Below are 24,247 nucleotides of genomic sequence, written 5' to 3'. Positions count from 1 at the left end.
TGAGACATTCGGTGGTCGTGAAAGGCGCTACAGAAATGCAAGTCTTTCTTGTTCTTTGAAACAGGGGTTTAGTTATTTAATAAGGGCACTTTCCAAAGGGATAGGGGTAGAGTCCAAGTTACTGGAGGATAGGGTGTCAACCCCTTCATGAGAGCAGGGGAGAAGAGGAGGAGGAGGAGAAGTTGCCTAGGTACAAAAATAATGCCTTAGCATGTGAAAGAATTTGCATTGAATGTTTGGAATGAAAGATAACGATAAAGAGGCTTCCAGAGTATCTGGGCGGGTACCGCACTGTCCACCACAGGCGTGGAAAAGAAAATGAACTTTATCTGAGTGTACCTTGTTGCTCCGAATGGGTTGCTTGCTGTCCAAGAGCCTGTCCAAACACAGCAAAAAAATAAATACTAATCCGGGGGAAGGAAAGGCTGTTTATCTAAAGCAGGCGGCCAAGTCTGTGCCCCTCCCCCCCGGCACACCAGGCCCTGCCAGAATTGGGTTCCGATGGACAGGGTCCAAGGAGACAGCTACACGTAGCCAACTGGTGCTCCCCTTCCAGGCCTGCGTTCTGAATGCTTTGCCTGTTCAGTGTCAGCCATGACTCAGTGGGCAGCACTCTCGCCTCTGAGTCGGAAGGTTGTGGGTTCAAGTCCCGCTCCAATGACTTGAGCACACAAATCTCATCAGCATAGGCAGTCCCTCGGAATCAAGGAAGACTTGCTTCCACTCCTGAAGTGAGTTCTTTGGTGGCCGAACAGTCCAGTACGAGAGCCACAGACTCTGTCACAGGTGGGACAGATAGTCGTTGAAAGGGTGGGTGGGGAGTCTGGTTTGCCGCACGCTCCTTCCGCTGCCAGCGCTTGATTTCTGCATGCTCTCGGCGATGAGACTCGACGTGCTCATCGCCCTCCCGGATGTACTTCCTCCACTTAGAGCGGTCTTTGGCCAGGGACTCCCAGGTGTCAGTGGTGATGTCGCACTTTATCAGGGAGGCTTTGAGGGTGTCCTTGCAACGTTTCCGCTGCCCACCTTTGGCTCATTTGCCGTGAAGGAGCTCCGCATACAACGCTTGTTTTATGTAGGCTGGCGCTCCCAGGGCAGTGCTGAGGGAGCGCTGCATTGTCGGAGGTGCCGTCTTTCAGATGAGACGTTAAACCGAGGCCCCGTCTGCTCTCTCAGGTGGACGTAAAAGATCTCGCGGCACTATTTTGAAGAAGAGCAGGGGAGCAAATATTTATCCCTCAATCAATATAACAAAAACAGATTATCAGGTCATTATCACATTGCTGTTTGTGGGAGCTTGCTGTGCGCAAATTGGGTGCTGCGTTTCCCACATTACAACAGTGAACTACACTCCAAAAGTACTTCATTGGCTGTAAAGTGCTTTGAGAGGTTCAGTGGTCGTGAAAGGCGCTATACGAATGCAAGTCTTTCTTTCTTTACATTACAACAAAGACTGACTACGTTTCAGAAGTACTTCATAGACTGTAAAGCACTTTAAGACTTCCTGAGGTCATGAACAACGATCCCGTTAAGTTGCACTGGCACACGGCCGCTCACCGGCTTTTATACGGAAAAAAAACGCGCATGCGCGGAAATGAGAATGGGCCGCGCAGCCGGTTAAAGGGTCCGCGTTTGATCCCCGGGATGAGAGGGTTGTCCTGTGAGGAGGGATTGAGTTGAATGGGTCTATACTCTCTGGAGTTTGGATGAATGAGAGGAGATCTCATTGAAACATGTAATATTCTTACAGGGCTTGACAGGGTAAGATGCTGAGAGGCTGTTTCCTCTGGCTGGGGAAATCTAGAACCAGGGGGTCACAGAATAAGGGGTCGGCCATTTAGGACTGAGATGAGAAGAGGTTTCTCCACTCAGAGGGTGGTGAATCTTTGGAATTCTCTACTCCCAGAGGGCTGTGGATGCTCAGTCTCTGAGTATATTCAAGACTGAGATCGGTAGATTTTTGGGCACTAAGGGAATCAAGGGATCGGGCGGGAAGTGGAGTTGAGGTCGAAGATCAGCCATGATCTTATTGAATGGCGGAGCAGGCTCGAGGGGCCGAATGGCCGACTCCTTCTCCTACATTTTATGTTGTCCTGGCTCACTACCATATCAATCAATGCATTAGCCCCCTACCCCATCACGGGAGCTGTTTGTTTTTATGTCCTTCTTGGGTTATGGGCGTCGCTAACAAGGCCGGCATTTATTGCCCATCCCTAATTGCCCTTGAGAAGGTGGTGGTGAGCCACCTTCTTGAACCGCTGCAGTCCGTGTGGTGAAGGTGCTCCCACAGTGCGGTAAGGTAGAGAGTTCGAGGATTTTGGTCCATTATTCTAAACTCCAGAGAATAAAAGGCCCCAATCTACTCAATTTCTCCTAACAGGGCAGCCCTCCCATTCCAAGAATCAATCCAGTGAGCCTTCACTGCACTCCCTCTAAATCAAACATGCAGATGAAGGAACATCAGCCTATTTTCATGTCCAACTTGATTTGTTTTCTTCATCCCTTCCTTCCATCTTTCCTCGCTCGCACAAATGAGTCAGTCATGTCTGAGTCTGTTGTTCAGCAACAGGCCCCCTCAGTCTTCAGAAGTAGAATCATCATCTATGCAAAAGGTCACGGTCACCATGGTAACCTGTCCGGCACTTTACCCTGATTGTGTGCAGAGGAGGAGGCAATGATGTAACTATGTCTGCGTTAAAATTCATGGTTCTCGGCATCGCTGCAAGGAAAAGTGAGGCGGAGGGTTGCAAAATGTCACGCCGGGGGGCGGGGGGGGGGAACGGATTTAATTGGTCAGACTGGCTGCTTTGGCCAACAAGGCCGCAGGGGACGGATGAGGTGGCAGCACACAAATAAACTAAACAGTCTAAAAATTAGATGGAAGAGAGTGGGCGTGAGATTAGAAACAAACAGGAAGAGGGAGAAACAGGATGTAAACATGGAGCAAAGGACACAATAAACTGACCGATGTGGAGCGGCATGGCAAAACAACAGGACAAGGGTGAAGCCCAACAGGTCGAGCGAAAGGTCATAAGTGGAGGGTGGAAGATTGGGAGAGGACACAGCGAGAGCATTAACCTGGAGGGAGAACAAAAGAACATAAGAATTAGGAGCAGGAGTCGGCCATTCGGCCCCTCGAGCCCGCTCCGCCATTCAATGAGATCACAGCTGATCTTCCACCTCAACTCCACTTTCCCGCCCGATCCCCACAATCCCTGGATTCCCTGAATATCCAGGGCAGAGTAGTGCTCGGTACGGTAGCGTAGTGGTTACATTACTGGACTAGTAATCAAGAGGCCTGGACTAATGATCCAGAGACAGGAGTTCAAATCCCACCATGGCAGCTGGGGAATTTAAATTCAGATAATCAAATAAATCGGGAATAATAAAAAGCCAGTGTCAGTAATGGTGAGCATGAAACTACCAGGTTGTCGTAAAAAAAAAACAGCTGGTTCACTAATGCCCTTTAGGGAAGGAAATCTGCTGTCCTTACCCAGTCTGGCCTATATGTGACTCCAGAACCACAGCAATGTGGTTGATTCTTAAATGGTCTAGCGAACCACTCAGTTGTCAAGGTGGCGGCTCATCACCACCTTCTCAAAGGTAATTAGGAATGGGCAATAAATGCCGATTTTCCCATCGATGCCCACATCCCATAAAAGTCCACAAGGTGATCAATCAGGGCTCTGAATTATGAGAAAGGACTGAAGAGAGTTGGGCCAGTCAGCTTTGAAAGGAGGTCCCAATGGAGACACCTCACAAAGGCATTTAAGGTAGTAAATAGTCTAGAAAGGTTCATTTTGAGCATCGCTTCAAGTTAAACCATGAGAGTAGAATATAGAATTTACAGCACAGAAACAGGTCGTTCGGCCCAACTGGTGTTTATGCTCCACTCGAGCCTCCTCTCACCCCATCAGCATAACCCTCTATTCCTTTCTCCCTTATGTACTGATCTAGCTTCCCCTTAAATGTATCTATGCTACTCGCCTCAACCACTCCTGGTGTTAGTGAGTTCCACATTCTCACCACTCTCTGGGTAATGAAGTTTCTCCTGAATTCCTTATTAGTGACTATCTTATTCTTATGACCCCTGGTTTTGTACTTCCCCACCAGTGGAAATATCTGCTCCATGTCTACCCTATTGAAACCCTTCATAATTTTAAAAACCTCGATCAGAACACGAGAAAATCATTCAAACTGAGCAAATGCAAGTTCGGAACCGATGTGAGGAAGTTCTGCATGCAGCGATCCACACGTGATGGATATCGTGTCAGCCAGTGTCTCAATGAGTAGTACCCTCGCCTCCTCTCATCCCCGTCATGTTTGATAAATTTGCTGGAGTTCTTTGAGGATGTAATGAGCAGGGTGGATAAGGGGGAACCAGTGGATGTGGTGTATTTGGATTTCCAGAAGGCATTCGGTAAAGTGCCAGCCACATAAAAGGTTACTGCACAAGATAAGTTCACAGGGTTGGGGGTAATATATCAGCAAGGATAGAGGATTGGCTAACTAACAAAAAAAAGAGTCAGGATAAATGGGTAATTTCCTGGTTGGTAACTGGTGGGGTGCCGCAGGGATCAGTGCTGGGGCCTCAACTATTTACAATCTATATGAATGACTTGGATGAAGGGATCGAGTGTAATATAGCCAAGTTTGGTGATGATACAAAGATGGGTGGGAAAGCAAATGGTGAGGAGGACACAAGAAATCTGCAAAGGGATATAGACAGGTTAAATGAGTGGACAAAAATTTGGCAGATGGAGTGTAATGTGGAAAAATGTGAGGTTTTCCAATTTGGCAGAAAAAAATAGTCAAGCAAATTATAATTTAAATGGAGAAAAATTGCAAAGTGCTACAGTACAGAGGGACCTGGGAGTCCTTGCGCATGAAACACAACAAGTTAGTATGCAGGTCCAGCAAGTAATCAGGAAGGCAAATGGAATGTTGGCCTTTATTGCAAGGGGGATAGAGTATAAAAGCAGAGAAGTCCTGCTACAACTGTACAGCGTACAGTTTTGGTCTCCGTATTTAAGGAAGGATCTACTTGCATTGGAGGCTGTTCAGAGAAAGTTCCGGAGGTGAGGGGGTTGACATGAGTATAGATTGAGTAGGTTGGACCTATACTCATTGGAGTTCAGAAGAATGAGAGGTGATCTTATCAAAACATATAAGCTAATGAGGATGCTCGACAAGGTGGATGCAGAGAGGATATTTCCACTCATAGGGGAAACTAAAACTAGAGGACATAGTCTTAGAATAAGGGGCCGCCCATTAAAAACTGAGATGAGGAAGAATTTCTTCTCTCTCTGGAATTCTCTGCCTCAGAGAGCTGTGGAGGCTGGATCATTGAATATATTTAAGGAGGAGATAGAGAGATTTTTAAGCAATAAGGAAATAAAGGGTTATGGGGAGCGGGCAGGGAAATGGAGCTGAGTCCATGATTTGATCAGCCATGATCTTATTAAATGGCGGAGCAGACTCGAGGTGCCAAATGTCCTACTCGTGCTCCTACTTATGTTCTTATGTTCTCTGAGTCAGAAGGTTGTGGGTTCAAGTCCCACTCCAGGAACTTGAGCACAAAAATCTAGGCTGACACTCCCAGGAAACGCAGCAGCCAATTTGCACAAAGCAAGCTCCCACACACAGCAATGTGATAATAACCAGATAATTTATTTTTGTGATGTTGATTGAGGGATAAATATGGGCAGTGCTGAGGGAGTGCTGCACTGTCAGAGGTGCCGTCTTTCAGATGAAACGTTAAACCGAGGCCCCGTTTGCTCTCTCAGGTGGATGTAAAAGATTCCATATCATTATTTCAACGAAGAGCAGGGGAGTTATCCCCAGTGCCCTGGGGCCCATATTTATCCCTCAATCAACATCACAAAAACAAATTATCTGGTCATTATCACATTGCTGTGTGTGGGAGCTTGCTGTGTGCAAATTGGCTGCTGCGTTTCCTACATTACAACAGTGACTACACTCCAAAAGTACTTCATTGGCTTTGGAACATCCGGTGGTCGTGAAAGGCGCTATAGAAATGCAAATATTCTTTTTTTCCTCGGACGCAACACACATACAGACCAGTGGGCTTAGTGAGGACGTCCATTCCATTCTGGAGCCCATCCTGTACAGGACTGTCACCCCTCTATTGGCTTCTAATCAGAGCACCACAGGATTTGCTGGACCAACACACATTGATGTCCTGAACACAAGGCTTCAGTGGCCCTCAAAGTTCTTCATCAGCCCGAACAGTCAGCACAGAATATAGGCCGCAAAATTGCTCCTCCTGCCTCTGGGACTCTATCCTAGGGACAACACCTTGAACTCTATCCTTCGTCCACACAGGCTCAAAGGCTGAATGTCACAATCACTTGTTGTACCATGGATTGTGCTGCGGGAAATCATTCAGCGCTGGAGGAGACCATTCGGCCCATCGAACCCGTGACCACCAGTTAATACACCAGCATTTCTCCAAGTCTTTCTGCAGAATCAGAAACTGCCGGGTCAATTTTGTGAGCTATTGATCCTCATTGCGGTTGTCTTTTGATGTTAGTTAAATTCAAAGGAAAAGTGTAACCATCTTTCTCAAGATCTTGAATTTAGAAGTAACTCAGAACAATGTGCTTACAATCGTCTCTGAAACGGCAGGAAAGACTTTCATTTATATAGCACCTTTCATGAACTCAGGATGTCCCAAAGTGCTTTATAGCCAGTTAGGTACATTTAAAGTTTAGTTACTGCTGTAATGTAGGAAATTTTGCGCACAGCAAGCTCCTACAAACAGCAATGAGATCATCGTTTTTTTTAGTGAGGGATCAATATTGAACAAGACATCAGAGAGAATTCCCTTACTCTTCCTTAATTAGTGCCATTGGAGCTTTTTATGTCCACCAGAGAGGGCCAGTTTAACATCTCATCTGAGAGACAGCGCCTCCCAACAGTGGAGCTCTCCCCCCAGTACTGCACGGGAGAGTCAGCCTCAAGTCTCTGGAGTGCAGCTTGAACCCCTGACCCTCTTTTCCATTTATTCCCCATTCCTTCCCTTCTCTCCTCTCCTGCACGTGGTCAGTCCTCGCTGGGGTGCCAGTTCCATGGGTGTTGGCAGCCTGACTGTGCCTCATTCTCTGCGTGCGAGCCTAGACGTCGGACGACAACAAGCTATTTGAACATGGGGCGAGCTTGGCCAAGCCACATCCCACCCTTGGCCCACACCCACACCTTCCAGCAGGAGCCACCTACTGGTAACCTCTTCCAGCTCCGAGATCTCTGCGCTCCTCCAATTCTGGCCTCGTGCTCAACCCCAATTTTCCATCTCTCCAGCATTGGCGGCCGTGTCTTCAGTTGCCTGGACCCAAAGCTAAGCTCTTGAATTGTTCCCTAAACTTCTCCATTTTTCTCTCCACCTTTAAGACTGGATCAACTGGGCCTTTATTCACTGGAGTTTAGAAGGATGAGAGGGGATCTCATAGAAACATAGAAAGATTCTGACTGGACTGGACAGGCTAGATGCAGGAAGAATGTTCCCGATGTTGGGGAAGTCCAGAACCAGGGGACATAGTCTTAGGATAAGGGGCAAGCTGTTTAGGACTGAGATGAGGAGAAACTTCTTCACTCAGAGAGTTGTTAACCTGTGGAATTTCCTGCCGCAGAGAGTTGTTGATGCCAGTTCATTGGATATATTCAAGAGGGAGTTAGATATGGCCCTTACGGCTAAAGGGATCAAGGGTTATGGAGAGAAAGCAGGAAAGGGGTACTGAGGGAATGATCAGCCATGATCTTATTGAATGGTGATGCAGGCTCTAAGGGCTGAATGGCCTACTCCTGCACCTATTTTCTATGTTTCTATGTAAGACGCTTCTTAAAACCTACCTCCTTGACCAAGCTTTCGGTCCCCTGCCCTAATTAAGGGAGTGCAGCGAAGATTCACCAGACTGATTCCCGGGATGGCAGGACTGACATATGAAGAAAGACTGGATCGACTAGGGTTATATTCACTGGAATTTAAAAGAATGAGAGGGGATCTCATAGAAACATAGAAAATTCTGACAGGACGGGACAGGTTAGATGCAGGAAGAATGTTCCCGATGTTGGGGAAGTCCAGAACCAGGGATCACAGTCTAAGGATAAGGGGTAAGCCATTTAGGACCAAGATGAGAAGAAACTTCTTCACTCATAGAATTGTGAATCTGTGGAATTCTCTACCACAGAGAGTTGTTGAGGCCAGTTCGCTAGATATATTCAAAAGGGAGTTAGACGTGGCCCTTACGGCTAAAGGGATCAAGGGGTATGGAGAGAAAGCAGGAATGGGGTACTGAATTTGCATGATCGGCCATGATCATATTGAATGGTGGTGCAGGCTCGAAGGGCTGAATGGCCTACTCCTGCACCTACTTTCTATGTTTCTAATATCTCCTTATGTGGCTCGGTGTCAAATGTTGTCTGATAATCCTCCTGCGAAGCACCTTGGGACCTTTTCAACCAGGCGAAAGGCGCTATATAAAGGCACGCTGTTGTTGTCGGATGTCGTGATTAAGAGCGCAAAGAAAAAGCTCAGCTAACTTTTCTCCTCCCTAGCTCAGGGTGGGGACTGAGACCAGTGGTAGCAATGCCTGGCCCGCCCCGCCCTGGCCAGTTCTCCAACACAGACCCGGGATCAATGCCAGGGCGATTGTTTCCAAGGTAACAATGCTTCAACTGTGCCTCAGTGCCACTGCAGAATGGGCATTTTCCCATCGGGCCGTGGAAGGGAGCCTTGGATCTGACTCCGTTGAGGCCCTGACTGTGGCCAGTTTTCAGGACAACAAATGCTCCTTTCTTCATGGGGGACCGCGAGTGACACAGCTCTTCAGACACAGCAGCGTTGGCACACAGTGCAAGTTTTAATTCTAAAATTCTTAAATCCTTAAACCATTTATCTTTGGAGAGAAAAAAAAATTGACATCCAGCATGATGCACATCAAATGAATTAACATTCATTCATGGATCTCCCCCTCACCCACGCCCCGAGGCAGGGTGGATATAATGGAGCAGCTGTAAGCCAGTGCTGAACATGGCTAGTGACTGGATCTGCAACATGTACCCGCCCCTCTGCTGCAGCAGTTCAAACCCACAGCCTCGGGGAAAATGGTGAGTCCACTGCTGACCTGGCCACATCATTTCTTGCAAAATCATTTTTTTTTTTAATTCACTGGCTCGCGCAACAATTCCACGAATTTAAAATTCTCCTCTTTGTGTTCAAGTCTCTCCACGGCCTCGCCCCCTCACCGGCTGTGTAACCTCTTGCAGCGCCACAACCCTCCAAGAGGGGATTCCTCCTCTTGTATAAGCAGGGTCAGCCATGGCTCAGTGGGCAGCACTCTCGCCTCTGAGTCAGAAGGTTGTGGGTTCCAGTCCCACTTCAGGGACTCGAGCACAAAAATCCAGGCTGACGCTCCCAGTGCAGTGCTGAGAGAATGCCGCACTGTCAGAGGTGCTGTCTTTCGGATGAGACGTTAAACTGAGGCCCCTTCTGCTCTCTCAGCTGGACTTAAAAGATCCCATGGCACTACTTCAAAGAGTTCTCCCTGGTGTCCTGGGCCAATATTTATCCCTCAATCAACATAACAAAAACAGATTATCTGGTCATTATCACATTGCTGTTTGTGGGAGCTTGCTGTGCACAAATTGGCTGCTGCATTTCCCATTTCCCACATTACAACAGTGACTGCACTCCAAAAGCACTTTGGGACGTCCGGTGGTCGTGAAAGGTGCTATATAAATGCAAGTTTTTCTTAATGTGGCCTCTAGTGTAACCCCGATCTCATTGGCGGCCATGCCTTCAGTTGCCTGGGCCATAAACTCTGGGATTCCCTCTCTTCCTTAATACCCACCTATTTGACCAAGCTTTGGGTTGCCTGTCCTTACAGCTCCTTTTGTGGCTCGGTGCTACATTTTGTCAGATAACGCTCCTGTGAAGTGCTTTGGGACGTTTTACTATGTTAAAGGCACTATATAAATGCAACGTGTTGTTGTTGTTGCCTACTTAGCACCGCGCTCAAAAAGAAAGTAATTCAAAGGCTAAAATCCTGAGAACTTTCAGTGTGATATATAAATAGAACATAAGTCGGCTTTTGGGCCCCTCGAGCCTGCTCCGCCATTTAAGAAGATCACGGCTGATCTTCGACCTCAACTCCACTTTCCCGCCCAATCCCCATATCCCTTGATTTCCTTAGTGTCCAAAAAACTCTCTCTCTCTCTCAGTCTTGAATATGCTCAAAGACTGAGCCTCCACAGCCCTCTGGGGCAGAGAATTCCAAAGATGCACCACCCTCTGAGTGAAGAAATGTCTCCTCATCTCTGTCCTAAATGCAAGATTCCCCTTTCTGTGGCTTGTTGCACAATCCATGCTATTCCTGGCTGTCTCAGGAGTCTTCTTGAAAAGTCCCCCGGAACAGGATCACGGCATCATGAAGCCCAGAAGGAGGCCATTGGACCTATCGTGCCTGTGCCAGCTCTTTGAAACAGCTGTCATATTAATGCACTTCCCTACTCTTTCCCCATAACACTGCAAATTTCTCCTTTTCAAATATTTATACAATTCTCTTTTAAAAGTCACTATTGAATCTGCTTCCACCGCCCTTTCAGGTAGCGCGTTCCAGATCGTAACAACTCACAATCAAAAAAAAAATCACCTCATCTCCTCTCTGGTTCTTTTGCCAATTATCAAATCTGTGTCCTCTCTTATCAACCCTCCTGTCACTGGAAACAGTTTCTGTTTATTTACTCTTTCTAAACTATTCATGATTTTGAACACCTCTATTACGTCTCCCCTTAACCGACAATGCTCCGAAGAGAACAATCCCAGCCTCTCCAATCTCGCCACATAACATAAGCACATAAGAAATAGGAGCAGGAGTCGGCCATTTGGCCCCTCGAGCCTGCTCCGCCATTCAATAAGACCATGGCTGATCTGATCATGGACTCAGCTCCACTTCCCCGCCCGCTCCCCATAACCCTTGACTCCCTTATCGCTCAAAAATCTGTCTATCTCCACCTTAAATATATTCAATGACCCAGCCTCCACAGCTCTCTGGGGCAGAGAATTCCACAGATTTATAACCCTCTGAGAGAAGAAATTCCTCCTCATCTCAGTTTTAAATGGGCGGCCCCTTATTCTGAGACCTCATCCCTGGTACCATTCCAGTAAATCTCCCTTGCACTCTCTCCAAGGGCTTGACCACCTTGCTTAAAGCGCGGAGCCCAGAATTGGACACAGTACTCCAGCTGAGGGTGATGTACCTTTAAATTTAAAGGGCCACTGCTTTGACTGTGAGGAGATTTGAAGTAGGGGGTCTGAAGCAGCCTTTTTCAAAGGCTCACTTTGAGCACTGCCACACCTGTGTACATTTGCACTGCTGTGGGCACAATACCTGAAGCATCGCAAACTATTGACTTTCTTGTGTCAGTGTTATTTCTGAAGGAAACTGGACCCAAAGGCTCCACAGATGGCCCTGCGTATGACTCAAGCATCCAGACCAGGCAGGTTCAATCCTCGATCTGTGGACATTCTCTAACCCTAGGGTTGCCAACCCTCCAGGATTGTCCTGCAGCCTCCAGGAATTAAAGATTAATCTCCCACGAGCAACACCCGTGGGCGCCATTAAAAATAATTGTTACGCATTCTTTTTCCCTTGACCACTTTTGTTTGCTTGTTATAAAAATACCAGAGATGGGGGAAACTGGGCAGGACGGTTGGAGGTGCGAGGTCATGTGATGAAACCTTTAGGAATACGTCCGACTTGAGTTGGCAACCCCAAGACAAAGCAATTAGCACGGCAAATGGCATGTTGGCCTTTATTGCAAGGGTTGTTGGGGTACAAGAGTGAGGAAGTCTTGCTACAACTGTACAGGGTTGTGGTGAGACCACACCTGGAGTACTGCATACAGATTTTGGTCTCCATTAAAGTCTGATCTCCAGGAGGAAAAGCTGTAGGGGCAATTAATTTTCTTTGGACACTTTTGTTTACTAGTCCAATAAAAATATTGGACAAGGGAGAAAATAATAATAACAACTTTTATTTATATAGCGCCTGTAATGTAGTAAAACCCGAGGCGCTTCATTCACAACAGTGTTACAAACATAAATTTGACACTGAGCCACAGAAGAAATTAAGGCAGATGACCAAAAGCTTGCTTATAGAGTTGGTTTTAACAAGCATCTTAAAGGTGGAAAGAGAGGTAGCGAGGTGGAGAGGTTTAGGGATGAAGTTCTAGAGCTTAGGGCCCAGGCAGCTGAAGACACGGCCACCGATGGTTGAGCAGTTACAATGAAGGATGTTCAAGAGGCCAGAATTTGGGGAGCGCTGACATCTGTGGGATGGCGAAGCTGAAAGAGATTACAGAGATAGGAAGGGGCGAGTCCATGAAGCGATTTGTAAACATGGATGAGAATTTTGAAATCGAGGCGTTGTTTAACTGGGAGCTGAGAAAAGGCTGTTTGACAGGAATATGTCCAAGCAGATTTGCCAACCCTATCGGCAGGTATGGGGTAGGAGAGAAAGCTTGATGTCCTTGGGCCGAGGGGGAAATCATGCTCCAAATAGTGTTCCAGCAGCAACTAAACCCGGCACAGACACGATGGGCCGAATGGCCTCCTTCTGTGCCGTAAATTTATAACGGTTCCATTCTATGGCTGTCACATGAGGACAGAATCAGTCTGTGCTTTGACATAAGAACATAAGAAATAGGAGCAGGAGTAGGCCATTCGGCCCCTCGAGCCTGCTCCGCTATTCAAGATCATGGCTGATCTTCTACCTCAACTCCACATTCCCGCCCTATCCCCAAATCCCTTAATTCCCTGAGATCCCAAAAATGTATCAACCTCTGTTTTGAAACGACTGAGCATTCACCGCTTTCCGAGATGGAGAATTCCAAAGATACACCACCCTTTGAGTGAAAAAATGTCTCCTCCTCTCAGTGCTAAATGGCCGACTCCTTAATGTGAGACTGTGACCCCTGGTTCTAGACTCTCCAGCCAGAGGAAACATTCAAGCCCCTGAAGAATTATGAATGTTTCATTCTTCTAAACTCTAGAGAATATAGGCCTAGTCTACTCAATCTCTTCTCATAGGACAATCCCCCCATCCCAGGAATCAGTCTGGTGAATCCTTTGTTGAACTCTCTCTAAGGCAAATATATCCTTCCTTAGGTAAGGAGACCAAAACTGTGCACAATACTCCAGGTGTGGCCTCACCAAGGCCCTGTATAATTGCAGTAATATGTCTTTACTCTTATACTCAAATCCCTTTGTAACAAAAGCGAACACACCTAATTGCTTGCTGTACCTGCAGGCTAACTTTCTGTGATTTACGCTAAGGATAGCCACGTTCCTCTGAATCCCAGTCCATCACCATTCAAAATGTGACCCCTCACCCTCCAATCTGCTCACCTCCCAGCAGATACTGTCTACACTCACATATGAAGACCATCGATTGGGATATAGTGCTGGGCTGCAGTCCTGAACCAGGGGACATAGTCTAAGGATAAAGGGTAAGCCATTTAGGACTGATGGGGAGAAACTTCTTCACTCAGAGAGTTGTGAACCTGTGGAATTCGCTACCACAGAGAGTTGTTGAGGCCAGTTCATTGGATATATTCAAGAGGGAGTTAGATATGACCTTTATGGCTAAAGGGATCAAGGGGTATGGAGAGAAAGCAGGAAAGGGGGTACTGTGGTGAATGATCAGTCGTGATCTTATTGAATGGTGGTGCAGGCTCGAAGGGCCGAATAGCCTACTCCTGCACTTAATTTCTATGTTTCCATACCCCGACATGAGTTACCAAGACTGCTTCATTTGGTCCGACCCTGTAATCAATCAGAATTTAAAGGGGTGGACTTAAGGGCTCAGGATTCCTTGAAATAATACTGCCCAACATCAAATCACTCACCAACTGGAACTCAGTTCTTCTCCTGTAGGCCTCTTTGATGCTCTGGTCTTGCCACAAGGTTCTGATGGCTGGCAAAACCCTTTGAAAATGTCCCTCTCCAACACCGACACAATTGTTGTCAAAGGCCATTAGAAAGAGCCCGTGCTTCTCATTCTCCCAGTTTTCCCAAGAGAGTCCCAGTTTCTTCCTGGCATCCACCAGGACTCGCATTCCGGTTATGATATTCCCATAAATCGTGTCCCTGAACTCCTCCAGCATCTTGCGGTCGAAGTCCTTCCCGTGGATGATCCTCATCTGTTTCAAGAACGTGCTCTTCCCACTCTCCCCGGCTCCCAGCAACAGGATCTTCACCATCCGCCTCAGGTAAGGTCTCTCCTTCGCCAGCATCTGGTCGATACCCTTGCTTCTCCTTCGCTTCTCCACCTCGTCTTCGGAGGCGAAACAGTTCGGGAGGCAGCCGTTCGCCCAGGCATCCTCGAGTCCAGCCATAACGCGCACGCCGCCAGAGGAAAAAAAAGTTTGAGAAAAGTTTTTCAAAGTTGAACAAAAAGTTTCTGGCGAAGGCTTTTGGAACTGGAAACTAGTCAGCTTGCTGTGCTGTCCATTAAACTATCCAGGCTCATTTTATTTCTCCCAAGGATTCTTTCCTCGCTCTGTAATGTCCAGCCCAGTGAATGGTCGAGGAGTGACATTTAGAAGAGAGAGAGAGAGAGAGAGAACGAAACAGCTGCCAAGCGTGCGAGAGCAAGTTCTCCTCCCCAAACTCCAACAACACAGCACAAGGAATGAATTTTACTGAAACGGCAACCCTTTCACAAGCTCAGAGCTTGCCTTATTCTCCCGGCCGTGCATCTTTGAAAAAATGTGCAGTCCGTTTGCCATCGCAGCGAAATACTTCCTGCATCTTGTGAGAATCCAGGAGACAACATGAAGGTCGCAAAAATCACCATATTTCAGTCAAAGCTAATCAAATTCTAATGGATGTGAGGAGGGCGTGCCAAGAGTTGGGGAGAGAGAGAGAGAGAGAGAGACAGAGAGAAGCCTTTGGGATTGGAATTGTGTTCTGTGATATTGGGAATAAGCACTAGTGAGTTGCACTGGCAATGTCAATATCACTACCCCGCGTCAGGGAGTTACACACCGATTATAAACATAGAAAATAGGTGCAGGAGCAGGCCATTCGGCCCTTCGAGCCTGCACCACCATTCAATATGATCATGGCTGATCATGAATTTCAGTACCTGCTTTCTCTTCATACCCCTTGATCTCTTTAGCCGTGAGAGCCATATCTAACTCCCTTTTGAATATATCTGACAAACTGGCCTCAACAACTCTCTGCGGTAGAGAATTCCACATGCCCACAACTCTCTGAGTGAAGAAGTTTCTCCTCATCTCGGTCCTAAATGGCTTGCCCCTTATCCTTATACTGTGACCCCTGGTTCTGGACTTCCCCAACATCGGGAACATTCTTCCTGCATCGAACCTGTCCAGTCCCGTCAGAATTTTATATGTTTCTATGAGATCCCCTCTCATTCTTCTAAATTCCATTGAATACAGGCCAGTCTTTCTTACAGTCCTGCCATCCCGGGTATCAGTCTGGTGAACCCTCGCTGCACTCCCTCAATAGCAAGAATGTCTTTCCTCAGATTAGAAGATCAAAACTGAACACAATATTCCAGGTGAGGCCTCACCAAGGCCCTGTACAACTGCAGTAAGACCTCCCTGCTCCTATACTCGAATCCTCTCGCTATGAAGGCCAACATACCATTTGCCTTCTTCACCGCCTGCTGTACCTGCATGCCAACTTTCAATGACTGATGTACCATGACACCCAGATCTCGTACCTCCCCCTTTACCAATCTGTCACCATTCAGATAATAATCAGCCCTCCTGTTTTTACCACCAAAGTGGATAACCTCACATTTATCCACATTATACCGCATCTGCCATGTATTTGCCCACTCACCTAATCTGTCCAATTCACACGGTGAAGATCAATAGGGTAAATCATCTCGCCAAACCCGAGGCGAAGCTGAATGTCATTCTGCAGTGCAGTGAGATTTCGCCCCGACTTTATAAGAAAGTCCTGCTACAACTGTACAGGGTATTGGTGAGGCCACACCTAGAGTACCTTGTACAGTTTTGGTCTCCGTATTTAAGGAAGGATATACTTGCATTGGAGGCTGTTCAGAGAAGGTTCACCAGGTTGATTCCGGAGATGAGGGGGTTGACTTATCAACATAGGTTGGGCCTATACACATTGGAGTTCAGAAGAATGAGAGGTGATCTTATTTAAACTTATAAGATAATGAGGGGACTCGACAAGGTGGATGCAGAGAGGATATTTCCACTCATAGGGGAAACTAAAACTAGGGGACATAGTCTCAGAATAAGGGGCCGCCCATTTAAAACTAAGATGAGGAGGAATTTCTTCTCTCGGAGGGTTGTAAATCTATGGAATTCTCTGCCCCAGAGAGCTGTGGAGGCTGGGTCATTGAATATATTTAAGGCAGATATAGACAGATCTTTGAGCGATAAGGGAGTAAAGGGTTACGGGGAGCGGGCGGGGAAGTGGAGCCGAGTCCATGATCAGATCAGCCATGATATTATTTAATGGTGGAGCAGGCTCGAGGGGCCAAATGGCCTGCTCCTATTTCTTATGTTCTTATGACTTGCATTTTTATCGTATCTTCCAGGATGTCCAAAGCACTTTACAGCCAATGAAAAACTTTTTTGACAAAAGCAAAATATTGCAGATGCTGGAATTTAAAATAAAAACAGAGAATGTTAGCAATCTCAGCGGGTCGGGCAGCATCTGTGGAGAGAAAAAGAGAGCTAATGTTTCAGGTCAACGACCCTTCGAAAGAACTTTTTAAAAGTGCACTCACTGTTGTAATGTAAGAATTTTTTTTTTTTTTTTTATTCGTTGCCAATCTTTCCAATTCTTTGTCAAATCACAAACGCCAGAGGTCACCTTGCACACATCAAGGATCACTCTGCGCCAATTCTCTTAGCCAAAAGGCCTAGAGCAACTGCACCGTTCCTGGAAGTACTGCAATACCAGGTTCGTGCCATGGATGTGGATGGGTCAGGCCCCCCACACACCTCCATGGAGGTGGATGGGTCAAGCCACCCCACCCACCTCCTATTTCCAAAAAGCATAGGAGAATCACCTTCCTGATCCAGGGAGAACCACGTTGGGGTCATGGTTACTCCCCTGTCAGGTCAGTTACGCATGATCTTAGCCAAAAGGCCGAGAAGCGATGTTGTAATGTAAGAAATTTTTTATTTTTTTTATTTCAAAATATACTTTATTCATAAAAAGAATCTGTAGAGTACATTCAATGGCATTTCATTACATTTCGCTGCGGTCAGCAATCCCATACAATACATCTGGGTGCTGACGGCAGTTCCGTTCGTTACATTTCTCGTTTTTCTGTTCAACTGCGATTCAGTACAATAAACAGGGTACATTGTGGTACATTTACACAAATTACATTTCCTGTGTTACAATACAGTGCCCGGAATGGGTGACGGTACATTTACATTTTGTCTTTTCAAACATGCATTTCATAACACACCTTGCATTGTACATGGCACGACATTGGTGTTTACAGATTTGGTGCTCTATGTACACAAAGTGTAAATTACAAATACCGCCCGAGGGAGTTTGGTGCTGATTTCTGCCCCCGGGTTTTCCGTGGCTGAAGGGCTTTAGACTGTGGCCCTTCCCCACCGTGCCTTTGCGGCGACTGCACCAATTTTCAGTGCGTCCCTCAGCACGTATTCCTGGATCTTGGATTGCGCCAGTCTGCAACACGCAGACGTGGACATCTCCTTGTTCTGGAAGACCAGCAAGTTTCGGCAAGACCAAAGAGCGTCTTTGACCGAGTTGGTGGCCCTCCAGCAGCAGGTGATGTCTGTCTCGGTGTGTGTCCCTGGGAACAGCCCGTAGAGCACAGAGTCCTGTGTTACGGAGCTGCTCGGGATGAACCTCGACAGCAACCACTGCATCTCTTTCCAGACCTGTGTTGCAAAGGCGCAATCCTGAAGGAGATGGGTGACAGTCTCGTCCGCCCCGCAGCCGGCCCGGGGGCACCATGCCGTGCTGCTGAGGCGTTGGCTGTGCATGAACACTCTGACGGGTAGGGTCCTCCTCACCGCCAACCAAGCTACGTCTTGGTGCTTGTGTGAAAGCTCTGGCGATGAGACGTTCTGCCAAACAAGTTCGACAGTCCGCTCAGGGAACCACCCGACAGGGTCCACCCTCTCCTTCTTTCGTAGGGCGTCCAGGACCTTACGTGCTGACCACTGTTTGATGGCCTTGTGGTCAAAGGGGTTTCTTTTGAAGAACTTTTCCACGAAGGACAGGTGGACAGGCATGGTCCAACTGGTGGGGGCGTTTCGCGGCAGCGTGGCCAGACCCATCCTTCTCAACAATGGGGACAGGTAGAACCTCAGCACGTAGTGACACTTGGTGTTTGCGTACTGGGGGGCTGTGCATAGCTTGATGCAGCCGCACACAAAGGTGGCCATCAGGATGAGGGCCACGTTCGGAAACTCCTTTCCTCCACTGTCCAGAGATTTGTACATCGTGTCTCTGCGGACACGGTCCATTTTGGATCTCCAGACAAAGTGGAAGACGGCTCGGGTGACTGCCGCGGCTCAGGAGCGTGAGATGGGCCAGACCTGCACCACGTACAACAACACCGAGAGCACCTCACTCCTGATGACCAGGTTCTTGCCTGTGATGGAAAGGGAGCGCTGCTCCCAAAATGACAGTTTCTGTCTGACCTTGGCAATGCGCTCGTCCCAGTTTTTGGCGCACGCCCCGTCCGCTCCGAACCATATTCCCAGCACCTTCAGGAAATCTGGCTTGACGGTGAAGGGAATGGAGGCTCGGTCGGTCCAGTGACCAAAGAGCATGGCCTCGCTTTTGGTGCGGTTGACCTTTGCTCCCGGGGCCAGTTCAAACTGGTCGCAGATTGCGAGCAATCTGCGGACCGACTGCGGGTCCGAGCAAAAGACGGCGACGTCGTCCATGTACAGCGAGGTTTTGACCTGGGCGCCTCCGCTGCCTGGGATCGTCACCCCTCTGATGCCCGCGTCCTTCCCGATGGACTCGGCAAAGGGCTCGATACAACACACAAACAAGAGAGACGAGAGAGGACAGCCTTGCCTGACTCCAGATCTGATTGGAAAGCTTTGAGTTTCCCACCCGTTGATTAGAACTGCACTACTGATGTCTGTGTAGAGCAGTTTGACCCAATTTCGGATGCCCTCCCCGAACCCCATTTTGGAGAGCACGTCCATCAGGTACGTGTGCGATATCCTGTCAAAGGCTTTCTCCTGGTCTAAGCTGATTAAACAGGTGTTCACCCTCCTGTCCCGCACGTAGGCGATCGTATCTCTGAGTAGCGCGAGGCTATCAGAGATCTTCCTGCCGGGGACAGCGCAGGTCTGGTCTGGGTGAATCACCAGCTCAAGAGCAGACTTGACCCTGTTGGCGATGACCTTTGACAGGATCTTGTAGTCCACATTGAGCAGTGAAATGGGCCGCCAGTTTTTGATTTCCTCCCTCTCCCCCTTCTGCTTGTAGATGAGGGTGATGATGCCTTTCTCATCGATTCTGACATGCTGCCGGCCAGAAGCATAACTCCGTACACTTCCAGCAGGTCCGGGCCCATCCAGTCCCACAGAGCCGAGTACAACTCGACCAGTAAGCCATCGCTTCCGGGAGTTTTATTCGTCTCGAAGGACCGGACGGCCTTTGTCAGCTCGTCCAGAGTTAGCGGGTGGTCCAGACTCTCTCGCTTGCCGTCGTCTAAGACCTCCGAAATAGACGACAGGAAAGACTGGGAGGCCGCGCAGTCTGTGGGCTTGACGTCGTACAGCCTGGCATAGAAGGATTTGCTGATCCTCTGCATGTCAGGCTGCGAAGACGTCACAGAACCGTCTTCTTCCTTTAGGCTGGTGATCACAGAGCTCCCCCTGTGTACCTTTTGGAAGAAGAAACGCGAACACGTCTCATCCTGCTCGACGGAGCGGACTCTGGATCGGAAGATGATCTTGGAGGACTCCGAGGCAAAGAGCGAGGCTTGCTGGCCCTTCACCTCTTCGAGTTCCTCCGCGACATCGACCCCCATCGACTGCAGCAGGAGCAGGTTTTGCATATTTGTCTGGAGTCGGGACAATTCCCTCTGTCTCCCTCTCGCCTCCTTGTAATGTAAGAAATTTTTTTTTTTTTTTTGAAATTCGTAGCCAATCGTTCCAATTCTTTGTCAAAGCACAAACGCCAGAGGTCACCTTGGGCCCATTCAAGGATCACTCTGCGCCAATGCTCTTAGCCAAAAGGCCTAGAGCCACTGCACCGTTCCTGGAAGTACTGCAATACCAGGTTCGTGCCATGGAGGTGGATGGGTCAGGCCCCCACACACCTCCGTGGAGGTGGATGGGTCAAGCCGCCCCACCCACCTTCTATTTCCAAAAAAGCAAGCATATACCTTCCTGATCCAGGGAGAACCACCTTGGGGTTATGGTGGTTACTCCCCTGTCAGCCAATTTGAGCACAGCAAGCTTCCACAATAGCACATAAATCTAGGCTGACACTCCAGTGCAGTGCTGAGGGAGCGCTGCACTGTCAGAGGTGCCATCTTTCAGATGAGGCATTAACCCGAGGCCCTGTCCGCTCTCTCAGGTGGATGTAAAAGATCCCATGGCACTATTTCGAAGAAGAGCAGGTGAGTTATCCCTGGTATCCTGGCCAATATTTATCCCTCAATCAACATCACTAAAAAAACAGATTATCTGGTCATTATCACGTTGCTGTTTGTGGGAGCTTGCTGTGCACAGATCGGCTGCCGCGTTTCCCACATTACAACAGTGACTACACTCCAAAAGTCCTTCATTGGCTGTAAAGTTCTTTGGGCTGTGAAAGGCGCTATATAAATGTAAAGTATTTCATTTTTCTTTCATTAGTCCACCACACACCAATCGTTGCTTCTCTTAATGATTCACTTTGGAGGTACAGAAGATTGTGTTCACACTGCACTCAGCAGAAAGAAAAAATAAAGACTTTCAATTTACATAGCGCCTTTCATGACCACTGGACGTCTCAAAGCGCTTAACAGCCAATGAAGGACTTTTGGAGTATAGTCACTGTTGTAATGTGGGAAATGCAGCAGCCAATTTGCGCACAGCAAGCTCCCACAAACAGCACTGTGATCATGACCAGATAATCTGTTTTTGTTATGTTGATTGAGGGATAAATATTGGCCCCAGGACACCGGGGATAACTCCCCCTGCTCTTCTTCGAAATAGTGCCATGAGATCTTTCACGTCCACCTGAGAGAGCAGACTGGGCCTCGGTTTAACATCTCATCCGAAAGACGGCACCTCTGCTGCACTCTCACAGCATTGCACTGGGAGTGTCAGGCTAGATTTATGTGCTCAAGTCTCTGGAGTGGGACTTGAACCCACAGCCTTCTGACTCAGAGGTGATTGTGCTATCCACGGAGCCACGGCCAATCGGCAGCCTCCTAGCTGCAATGCCAAAGCCGGAAGAAGTAAGTCATCCCTTTAAAATAAACAGATCTCTGTAAAAACAGCAGGGGATTGCATCTTTAGTACTAATACTGCATGGTGCGATTTTAACCTCTTCAGGATTTCATTCTTCTCCACTGACCATCTGATGTAACTCCTTCATGCCCACCTACGCCAGCTATACAAATATCACTCCAGTTCAGATCAGACCATTCATTACCAGGAGTGTCCTTCATTATAATGCCCAATGTCACCACACAAGTAAATCCTCTCCCCGCCCAAACACCATCTGTAATATTATACAGAAGGACATGGACTAGAGACTGACAATGATCTATCATTGAGTATTTGTCCAGTTACAGAATACCCACCCTTACATCAATTAAGAAATTAAAGAATGTCTTAAACACAAACCTCACGGTGTTCAGAACCCCTCCACACGACATCCATTTCCTAGAAGATTCCTATCAGTCCAGGGATCGCCCTAGATTGTTCACTCTACATATTCCCAATATTCCTTTTCTTCCTCACGGAGATGGGATGATTTCCCATTTTATGGAGGAGCACAATGGGTCAGTGATGGAGGAGGTCCATGGTTCAGTGATGGAGGAGGTCCATGGGTCAATGATGGAGGAGGTCCATGGGTCAGTGATGGAGGATGTCCATGGGTCAGTACTGGTCAGTGATGGAGGAGGTCCATGGGTCAGTGATGAAGGAGGTCCATGGGTCAGTGATGGAGGAGGTCCATGAGTCAGTGATGGTCAGAGATGGAGGAGGTCCATGGGTCAGTGATGGAGGAGCTCCATGGGTCAGAGATGGAGGAGCTCCATGGGTCAGAGATGGAGGAGCTCCATGGGTCAGTACAGGTCAGTGATAGAGGAGTTCTATGGCTTGCTAAGGATCAACCTTCTTCCCTCTCTGGTTCACAATGACATGCATCGAGGGAGCACAAGACACTGTATAGGGAACAGACTTTATTAATGTACACCACAGGTGATCAGTCTAACTGTATATAGAGAGAGCAGCCTTTCAGACTCTGAATCTTTCGAGCTGTCCATATAACTGTTGAAAAGCATGCTCCTTATTTTGCCTACATCAAAGGTCTGCGATAAGACCTCATGATGCATCTGTTCCAGAATCTGTTGAAAACAGTCTATTTACATAAACCGTCCTGGTTGTTTACTTCAAGGCTACTTCCCTCAAATAAAACTTCCTGAATTAACTATTCTTGAATCCTTTAAAGAGTCAGCTTATTAACTGCTTATTTTGCTATTCTATAGTCAATGGATCCCTCTGCCAATGTTTATTACACTAGCAACTAAAGTTATACATTAATCACCCACGGTTAATGTCATTCCTGTCACTTAATTCATTGCACAAGCACTTCTCATAGATAATGTACGTTAAAAGCAGAAGATAAGCAGAAGTGCCTTCTCATGGCACCTCTGCTGCTATCCTGACTATCTGGGAAAGCCTGCTGCTCCAAGATACAAGGACGTCCACTTATTAACGCTTAACTCTCCAAGATGTCCAATGTAGGACAGTACGGGGCAACGATGAAGGACATCTATGAAAAAATAAATAAAAGATCTGCATTTATATAGCGCCTTTCATGACTTCAGAACGTCCCAAAGCCCTTTACAGTCAATGAAGTGCTTTTTGAGGCGTAGCCACTGTTGTAATGTGGGAAACGCGGCATCCAATTTGCGCACAGTAAGCTCCAACAAACAGCCATGTGATAATGACCAGATCATTTTTTTTTAATGGGTCAGTCTGGAGGAGGTCCATGGGTCAGTGATGGAGGAGCCCCATGGGTCAGTGATGGAGGAGCTCTATGGGTCAGTGATGGAAGAGCTCTATGGGTCAGTGATGGAGGAGCTCTATGGGTCAGTGATGGGGGAGGTCCATGGGTCACTGATGGTAAATGATGGAGGAGCTCTATAGATCAGTATCTGTCTTAGAACATAGCAGCAGGAGAAGGCCATTTGGCCACTCGAGCCTGTTTCGCCATTCAATAAGATCATGGCTGGTCATCGACCTCAAGCCCACTTTCCCACCCATATCTCTTCTCCATATCCCTTGATTCCCCGAGAGTCCATAAATCTGTTTATCTCAGCCTTGAATATATTCAGAGACTCAGGAGAGCGGGCGGGTAAGTGGAGCTGAGTCCACGGCCAGATCAGCCATGATCTTGTTGAATGGCGGAGCAGGCTCGAGGGGCTAGATGGCCTACTCCTGTTCCTAATTCTTATGTTCTTATGTTCACAGCATCCACAGCTCTCTGGGGCAGAGAATTCCAAAGATTCACAACCCGCTGAGTGAAGAAATTCCTCCTCATCTCTGTCTTAAATGGCCGACCCCTTATCCTGAGACTATGTCCCCTCCCCCCCCCCCCCCACCCCCTGTTCTAGGCACTTCAGCCAGGGGGAAACAACCTCTCAGCATCTACCCTGTCAAACCTTTTCAGAATCTTGTATGTTTCAATGAGATCCCCTCTCATTCTTCTAAACCCCAGAGGATATAGGCCCAATCTACTCAATCTCTCATCATAGGACAACCCTCTCATCTCAGGAATCAATCTAGTGGACATTGATTGCACCATCTCCAAGGTAAGTATTCTTCTCGCGCTGCATCGTGAGGTACTGAGCGAAGATGTAACATAAAACTCTTGTGGTGTGGGGGAGCCACGTACAGTAGGATAAAGAATCAGGCAAAAAGAGAAATACAGGTTCAATCTCCGTAATCCGGGACTCCCTTATCCAGCGCCCTCGTCCGGCCT

At 47.7% G+C, this 24,247-nt stretch overlaps 1 protein-coding gene and 1 pseudogene across 1 annotated transcript in view; both read right to left on the bottom strand.

The window, feature by feature from the left end:
- LOC139229997 (guanine nucleotide-binding protein subunit alpha-12-like) overlaps positions 1-14,818 on the bottom strand; it is an 86,120-nt gene extending 71,302 nt beyond the window's left edge. The window contains exon 1 of the mRNA XM_070861708.1: positions 13,927-14,818. Coding sequence (XP_070717809.1) covers positions 13,927-14,415 — 489 coding nt within the window. The 5' untranslated portion in view covers positions 14,416-14,818. The remainder of the gene's footprint in view (positions 1-13,926) is intronic.
- A 2,135-nt stretch (positions 14,819-16,953) lies between these two features.
- On the bottom strand, positions 16,954-17,191 carry LOC139230681 (U2 spliceosomal RNA; annotated as a pseudogene).
- Between the last annotated feature and the right edge of the window lie 7,056 nt (positions 17,192-24,247).

The sequence above is a fragment of the Pristiophorus japonicus genome, chromosome 19 (genome assembly GCF_044704955.1).
Source record: "Pristiophorus japonicus isolate sPriJap1 chromosome 19, sPriJap1.hap1, whole genome shotgun sequence".
Taxonomy (NCBI): domain Eukaryota; kingdom Metazoa; phylum Chordata; class Chondrichthyes; family Pristiophoridae; genus Pristiophorus; species Pristiophorus japonicus.
This window is presented reverse-complemented; position numbering and strand designations above follow the sequence as displayed.